The 9198-nt window shown below is 38.2% G+C and overlaps 1 protein-coding gene across 1 annotated transcript in view; it reads right to left on the bottom strand.

The window, feature by feature from the left end:
• Positions 1–8212, bottom strand: part of LOC594283 (cGMP-dependent 3',5'-cyclic phosphodiesterase) — a 75548-nt gene extending 67336 nt beyond the window's left edge. Inside the window, exon 1 of the mRNA XM_030980891.1 lies at positions 8054–8212. Within this exon, the coding sequence (XP_030836751.1) occupies positions 8054–8203 (150 nt within the window). The 5' untranslated portion in view covers positions 8204–8212. The remainder of the gene's footprint in view (positions 1–8053) is intronic.
• Between the last annotated feature and the right edge of the window lie 986 nt (positions 8213–9198).

Genomic DNA, 9198 nt, shown 5'->3' with positions numbered 1-9198 from the left:
AAGAGGGGAGAAGGAGGGGGAGGGGGGGGTAAGGACAGGAATTAGAGGGGAGAAAGGGAAGATTGAAGACAGAGATAAGAGTGGGAGAAAGTGAGGAAAAGTGGTAAAAACAGGGGAAAGCAAGATTATTGAGGAAAAGAGAGGGGAAGGGGATAAATTCAACAACATAGGATGATAGGTAGTAAGAAAGCAGGAGAAAATAAGAATACAATAATACATGTTCATTCATGAAGGAAAGCCAGGAGTTGAAATAGAATGAGTTCAAGAGAGAAATTAAACACCCACGCTTCCAGAAAGAGAGAGAGAGAGAGAGAGAGAGAGAGAGAGAAGGGAGAAGGGGGGGGGGGGAGAGGGAGAGTGAGAGCGAAAGACAGATACAGAGACAGAGACAGAGAAATAAAGAGAGAGAAAGGGCAAAAACAACCCACCATCAAGTGAGAAATCGGTCGACTGTTAAAAACTTAAAACCCCTGCCATACACTGTCAGTTACTAGCACTCCATTTATGAATTTCTTTTCACAGATATATTGCTTTTCTCCCTTGACTCTCTTATTATAATAAGGAGGATGCAAAATCCTCTTCAATATTCCTTAGAGTATGAAATTGTTTCCCCTTAATTGGAAATGCGCATAAATACATATCAAAGCCTATTCGAGCCTGAATTCATATGATATATACAGGGGCTGTAGCATGTATACGAACTGCCTGTGCATGGCGATGAAAATTCACCATGATCTATTGGCATGTGGGTATTGGGGGTGCATGCATGCTTGGAATAAACTTAAAGTGAACTGAATGCACAGATGAATTCCCCCTTCTTTTTTTCTCTCTTTAAAACATGATTGAGTTACATGCAGTTGGTATCCAACTGGTTTAATATTTCCAATGCACATCAATTAATAATAGAAAGGCATATATCAATGTTCGACAATTTCAATAACTCTCCAAAGTCATATATAAATTTCCTTGCAGTCAGGTATTAATGTCATATTTTCAACAATATTTGTACACAATTTTATGAACCATACATAAATTTCATAAATAATCTTCAAAAAAGTTGATATCCAGAATTTATTTTTTATTGCTTATCTGAAGTAATAATAATGGATACATCTATAGCTCTCATTTCCACCATGCAAGGTGCTCACTAAGTCAAAAAAAGGTTTAACAGCTTCTTTTTTTCATTTAGATGTTTTATTGATATCCAGCATTTATTTTTATTGTTTTTCTGAAGTAATAATACCACGCAACATTCTCACTAAGTCCCAAAAATGTTAAACAGCTTTTTTTTTCCATTAGAGGGATTGAGTATTTTTGCCTCAGAATTTAAACAAAATGCTGCATTTGGCTCATGCTGAAATCATAATTATGAGCCCTAAGGTCAGTCAGAAATCCCATGACTTTTACAAGCCGATCGCAAGTCTGACTATTAAGATATTTATGATTGGAAATCGAAATTAAAAAAAACACTTCCCCAACGTTTTATGTAACACTGCAAACTATTGGGGAAAATGAGTATGGTAAAACCAGTCACTCAAGATTTTTACTTTTTTGAGGCACTTCATGATATTTTGAAGCGCAATTCTTTTAGGGCTTCAATATAACACCATATCACAGACACTGATAACACGTAGGGCCGTCCATCTCAGATTTGTTAAACTGGACACATTGTTAAACGATGCCTTTAAGATGTTATCAAGTTCAAACCATCTAAAACATCAAATAACAATAATAACAAAGTCTTCTATAGCGTCGGTATTTGCCAGCTCAGGTGCTCATGGCTTGGTCTTTTATAATGATTTACAGCACGTATCAGACAAACCCCGGTGGTCTATGTATCAAACTCTTCCGGCTTTCCTAACGAGGGTTTTAGTGTTCCGTCTCAAGTTGAAGTTGAACCACCTCTTTCGGAGTGCAAACACACGCCGTTCTCAATCAATCAAGTGTAATAACAGAGAGGGGTATGGTGTTTATAGTAGCCCCTAATGGGCTGATAGATGTGGCCTTCTCAATTAGCCCAATTCAAGATCCAATAAATCATCCCGAATGCAGGCTGATGCACTCTCTACGGCTAGCTCCCCCACGCAAAAGAGAGTGCATGGGGATGCGTTATAGTGTTAAATGGAATTGAATTTATGCAATTATGTATCATTTTTGGCGTGACATTAAATAAGTTAACTTCTGGTCATGTGATTGCATTGTGAAAGAAATGGTGTGGAATCGATCAGAAAAGGGTGATCATCTGGCATATCAGTATTGGTGTGTATTCTTAAATATAAATTAGTATACTAAAAAAATGAAAAGAAATGAATTTCGAAAAATCCATATCATACAGAGTGTGTTCAAAGTAAAAAAGATAAATCACAATTTTCATGTGGAAAAAAAAAGAATTTAACTCAATTATGATTATCCCCCCTCCTTCCACCTGTTTATCTTGTAATCTATGATAAATTTGACTGCAATTGTAATATAATAGTTCCAAGAGCTAAACATTCATGTGGCAGTTGCATTGTAGTCTAAGAATAGGAGACTGTACAAAGTGTAATTGATCAGCTATGCACATATCAGCATGAAAATGCTTGACTCAGTCGATATCAGTCAATATCTAGTGCTGATGTTACACGAGTAAGAACAATTGTAAATTCTGAAAGTAGAGTATCTTTTCGATATCAATGCAGGAAAAAATATAGTAAAAGCATACTATACTGTAATTTCATATATTACTACAGGTGACTATTTTCATAGATTGGGGAGAAATTCACTGTTTGTCATTGGTGCCCCCCCCCCCCCCTGCCTAGAGAAAAAATAAGTAATTAATCACAAAGTGTTAATGATCATTTAGATACAATGGTTTACCCAATACTCTTTGCCAGGAAAAATTCCTGTACCTCTGTGTAAGAATATGCATCAGCACGTTTCAGACTCTGACTACACACATCTCATCTGAATGATACCGATTTATAATTGTGTAAAGTTTTGTTACAAAGATGGTAAGAGCATAGTTTCCAAACAAAAATGTTCTAGTGAGCGTTTCAAAGAAGTCATTAATCAAAACGGTCAATAAATACTAACATGCAAATGTCTAGCCTCCCTCCTCCACCTCTACCCCCAAATGCTGCATGCCAAGTATTTGTTCTGACACCCAGTGTATGAATATGCATCCCCACCTTTCAGTCCCTGTCCAAGCATGTCTCGCCAGAATGATAACAAGCGCTTTATTTTTCTTTCTTTCTGGGCAAGGGGGAGGCTATTTTATAATGCGTTCAGTGATTTCCTACATCAAAACTCCAAATAGAAGATTGTAAGTGGCTATTTTAATTGTTTCAGGGCAAATCATGCTCTGTCCTATCTATCCTTTTAACTGCATCTAACCCCCCCCCACCCCACCCCTAACAATAACTAAAATTCCAATGAGAATTTTTAAAACAGTCAAAAATATTATAAAGAATCAATGATCTTTTACATACAATACAATACATTAAAGTCATTTATATAGCGCTCTTACAAACTTAAGTTGTTTCACAGCGCTTTACATAAAAATCATCAAAGAATCTGTTGTTGATCATGGTCAAAGAGGAGAGTTTTTAGTCATTTTCAGAAGACATACAACTTTTTCCCCCAATACCCCACACCAAGTATTTGCACGGCACTTCTGTGTACTATGAAGATATGCATACGCACACCATTCGGTATCTGTCTGTCCAAGCGCATAGATATCGCCCCAATGATACCTGGCTAAGCATGCACTCAATGGGCCTCTGGGAGAACACACCGATCGAGGAGAGAAGAAAATTGGATCTGCTATCTCATGATACAATACAGGTGTTGATCCTCACACCGACTCAATCTTGGATTCATGATTAAATCATCAAGCATTTCTGAGATTAGGACGGATGCTTGCGCTGTCAGCGAGAATAAAGCATGATTTGAAGCGTTCCCCCTTCCCTGGGCCTTCTTGCATTTGGACAGTTAGAAGCTTCTCTCCATTTAAGTTCGTCTATCTTTAGAGGAATTTACATGCAGGAAAGGAATATGGCACCAGGCGATTGTCACATCCATTTAAGTATTAAATGTGCTGTTCCCTACGCCAACTTGGAAAATCTTAAGATTCATGATTAAATCATCGAGCTTTTAATAGATTAGGAGAGATGTTTATGTCAGTGAGAATAAGGAATACTTTTTAGCACCCTCGCCCTTCTCAGAGGCCTCCCCTCCCCCCCCCCCCCCAACATTTGGATAGTCAGAAGTAACTGTCTATTTGGTTGGTCTATTTTACTGGAATTCACATGTAGGAATGGAATATTGCATAAGGCGAATGTCACATTCATTATGTATTGATCCTCACACTGACTTAAATCTTAGATTCATGATTAAACCATCAAGCATTTCAGAGCTTAGGAGAATAGTATATGTAAGTGAGAATAAAGTATACTTCTACCCCCCCCCCCCCCCCCCTCTCCTTTCCTAGTGACCCCCTCTCTATTCAGCCATACAGAAATCCCCCCTTCCATTTTTGTTGGTCTGTTTGAAATTGAATTGAATTGTACTGAATTGTGTGCATGGAGGAAAAGCAAAGTACGCTAAGAACATTTTCTCCAGATTTAGCCCCCCCCCCCCTCCCATTCAAATCCTAACCTCTTTATCAACTATGCTGGTCAGTTTTGAATTGGATATTGGATAGAGGTTAGAGCCCTTGGGCCTATTCTTGAGCAGCACTATGCGTATCAAGTGCGCTTATCTATGTGTGCGCACTAAATTAAGCCCATTAAACTTGAGATTTGTTTGTCAGCCATACTGTCACGAAACAATCTTGAATGAAATCTTTTTACATCAAAATTCAAAGGTTCTAGGAGATTTGTAGTATTTTGTAGTGCTTTTGAATTCATGAAACACAGATAGCTTTAGAGTACACAGACATTAAAGACATTAACCAATGTCCTGTGTCCATTTTGATTTTTTCTATGACAATTAAAATGGATTTATTAACATAACAGTAAAATAACTTTTTCAGAATACCACCCCAGAGAAAATCAAGATTCTTTGAGGATGAGATTGTATGGCCTTTGTTCAAAATCTTTCTCAGATTTCCATATTCACAAAAAAATCTCTAGTCATTTCTCTAAAATAGAATTGCTTTGGGGGATTCAACTTCTGCAATAAAAATGTAACAGCTACAAACAATTTGTTTCATGGCATTTCCTGTTCCAGCTAACGACATCGATTAGGTCTTTCCAATCTTCAACAAATCTTAATTGCTCAAGCGAAAAATTACCAAAGTGGATTTTGTCTCACGAGATACAAATGTGCCTTAATGCTTTCCTGTGCCATGGTTTTTCCTATCCATCTATTTGTCAAAAAGACCAAGCAGGGAGTAAAGAAAAAACAACAACAAACACGTTAAATCCCGAGAGTGCCCTATCGGCAATCTTGTGATTAAATCAAACTGCTGGGCTCACGTTTCATACTTTTGGATTGAATTGAATAAGTCATCTAGACACCTGTGCCACCATCATCGACGAGAGATTGGGCCTGTCTTCATCAGCTTGAGATTGCCAAATATCCCGATATTTGAACTATCCCGATTGCAAATTATCCAGTTAATTTGCGTCATCATCAGTCCGAAGTCGCAATTAGCGGGATATTTGGTCAAGATAATCATCCCAAGATATCTTGGGCTAGTTGCAAAATATCCCACTATTTGTCTGGTGCGCCTTCACCAGATCGAAGACTCCCACTATGCGCGAACGCTGAGCAAAATATCTCGAGCTTGAGTTTCAAGTTCGAGGTCAAGTCTCAGGCTAAAGAAGACGAGATTTGTAACTTAAGGATTATTTCCCAGATCAGAAATAGCAGGCTATTTGGCAATCTCGGGCTGATGAAAACAGGCCTAGTGAGAGTCCGCCAGAATTACAACACATGATTGATAGCAACTCGATGCCCACTTTGCAATGCCTACACTTCCCGCGTAAGAGGGCAGCAGGGGACACCGCCCGGCCTGTTTGAGTATGCCGCCGAGGAGCGCACAGCGGCGGAATTGGAATGTGCTGATTTTCATGTTTGAATGACTAGCTGCATGGTGAATGTGTGGAAGCCATCGATCGGTTGGAACGGAAACGGCTATGACGTGCTTAAAAGCAGAATACACTGGCAAGGGGATTATATGATTTGTTTTTGATGGCTAGCTGCATGAATCTAGTAATTGTGCGTTGGTCCAAATGAAAGAGGCGATCAATAACTCATTCGTGCTTGCAATATTCACCTGATAAAGTATGAAGCTGACGTTTGTTATCTAAAGGAATATATCCACATGTATTTCTTTCCCACATTTCTGTATTTTTTACGATGAGATACAAGTATCACCTGTTAAGAGCCATCTGGCTCAAACAGGTGTCTAGAAATATATGAGTTAACATCCTTCTTGCTCTCAAAGACAACATGTTGACTGAGATTCTTTTTTTTTGTCACGCAAGGTTCATCAATATTCACCATGTTAATAACAGAAGTCTGCCATGTTTGCTAATTGCCTGAAAGAATGCAGCTTTTTTCTAGTCTCAAGGCAATATTTAAATTTGTACAGACAAGCCTATCAAACTGACACAGGGATTCTTTAGTATAGAGATATCGACTGCTTTGAGAGCCAGGCCTCAATATTAAAGCAGTCGATATGTCTTTTATATGCTGAATTGAAACAAAAAAACTACCAAGAATTCTCACCTTATCCTTTTATTGAGTAAAGATTGGTTAAAACATCACAGAAAATCTGAGAAACTGTTTGTTTATCTTCGCTTGAAAATGACTGAAAGTTCAATCATTTGGGAATCGCAGACAAAAAGCACTGCATAGTGTCCGCTCGATCAAAGAAAATTTTAACACGTAAACCAACGGTGATCAGAGCACAATTGATTTATGCTGCCTGTTACCCTGGACAACAGCATTTCACTCATGAAATATTGACCATTTGTTCGTCTCTTTAAGGGAATATCCAAAATCTTGACTGCAACTTTGACCAATCAGATGGCTAGATTTCTAAAGAGAGGTATATCATTAACAGTTCATATACATTTAAATAATGAAAAAGAAAGTTAACTAATGAGTCAAATTGAAAACCTGAAAATTTCTTCAAAACACATCTGGACAAACTTTAATGCAGAGAAGGAATCCATCGTGATCCTGATGATAAGATCACTCACTATATAAGAATTCATACTTCGAAATGATCCACTCTACATTGGGGAATATGTGGCATCGCAGAGGGTGTTCCATTCGGCAGCAAAATATTCAAGTAAGACGGTTTATCTTGAACATTGCCTTTTCTTCATCTTTTTTTCCATCACAGATGTCAGGTTACGGGTATGATTGTACTCAGGTTTATGGTTTGGCATTGGCTTAAGGCTAGGTGTAGGGCTAGGGTTACTATTAGGTATAGTGTTGGTCCAGCTCTTGTCACTTGTCACAAGAGAATTGGTTTAGGAGTAACTAGAGAGAAGACGGAGGGGTTAGGTTTGCAATCGGGCGTCAGGTTAGGTTTGCAATTGGGCCTCAGGTTGGGTTTAGGGATAACCTGAGTAATAGGTGCATCATATTGGGTCGAGAAAAATGATTGGGGAATATAGACCGATTTACTAATATTTTCAAATTTATGGATGTTTCTTTTTCGAGGACCAAGTGACGAGTTATTCCATTAACCCATTAATAATGAATGAACTACAATACGTGGAATAAAGTCTGCATATATTACTGGTTGCTATGTCAAGCAAGCCTTGGACAAGCTTTCAGGTTGTCAAGAACAACTTTTGTTCAAAAAGATGCATACAATTTGAATATGTTAGTAAACTGGGCCCCGTTTTACAAAATTAATTCATCAGTGACAAATGACAGTTTTAAGCTAGTGAGATCCTTGCTTCTGATTGGTTATCAGCAGATTTGTCACTGATTTTTGTCATTTGTCATTGAAAAAAGGCTTTGTGAAATGGGGTCCCTGGTCTACTGACTCAGAGCGATTGTTGCAGGAGCGTGCATCGTACAACTCTAACAAGGTTTACAGAAGACTTACGTATCTGATGACCTTGAGTTGCATAGAGGCTGCATCTGTGTCATGGAGGTCAGCACACAGCTGGAGGATGGCATCGTCGTGCACCGTAGAGCTGACCTGATGTTGACCTTGGGGACCTCCCATGGCTACCCCGCCTCGCAGACGCTGCATGCACACACCAATCTGTAGAGGGCAACAAATAAAGACGTTGTTTAATATAAGTTTGTTAAACTGGATTACCAGTAATCATGCATGATACAAATTATTAGGATATTTCAGAATACATATTTTCTCCAATTTATTGCTGAAAAACATAGAACGACGCTGAATGAACACACCAATCTATAGGGGGCGACAAATAAAGACGTTGTTTAGAGATTTAATCAAGGTTTTTTTTAACTGGATTAATCATGCATGTTACAAATTCTTGGGATATTTCAGAATACAGACTGTCGCCAATTTATGGCTGAAAACAAAGAAAGAGGCTGCATGCACACACCACTCTGAAGGGAGCGGCAAATAAAGATGTTGTTTAAAAGATTAAGCTGGATTAAACTGGATTAATCATGTACATGATACAAATTCTTGGGATATTTTAGAATACAGACTGTCGCCAATTTATTGTTGAAAACAAAAAACAATGCTGCATACATACACCAATCTGAAGGGAGCGGCAAATAAAGATGTTGTTTAAAAGATTAAGCTGGATTAAACTGGATTAACCATGTATTTGAAACAAAACCTTGGATTCCACAGAATACAGACATTCGCTACTTTATTGCTGAAAACAAAGAATTTGACCAGACTACATCAATACCATTTTTTAAAGAATGTCAGCATTTTATACTACGGTCACAAACATTCGTACGAACGATAATTTCGTATGAATCTCCGTTTTTCCATTGTCTTCCCGAATTTCTATTGTCTGAAAATCGTTCGTACGGCGTTCGTAGCAGTTCGTAATGGCATTTGTGACCGAGGCTTAACAAATGAATACTGTTAAGTACATGGGCCTATATGTACTGTACATTACAAATGCACACTTAATTATGTGTGTAGAAGAGATAATAGGCATACATACTAGGTAACTGGCCTTAGCACTTAAACAGGGATCATCAATTAATTGAGAGGCCGAGCCCTTTCATGTGACATTTCAACAACGTGAT

The sequence above is a fragment of the Strongylocentrotus purpuratus genome, unplaced genomic scaffold, assembly GCF_000002235.5.
Source record: "Strongylocentrotus purpuratus isolate Spur 01 unplaced genomic scaffold, Spur_5.0 spur5_scaffold_11, whole genome shotgun sequence".
NCBI classification, from domain to species: domain Eukaryota; kingdom Metazoa; phylum Echinodermata; class Echinoidea; order Camarodonta; family Strongylocentrotidae; genus Strongylocentrotus; species Strongylocentrotus purpuratus.
Note: the sequence above shows the minus strand (reverse complement) of the source record. Positions and strands in the feature narration are given on the sequence as shown.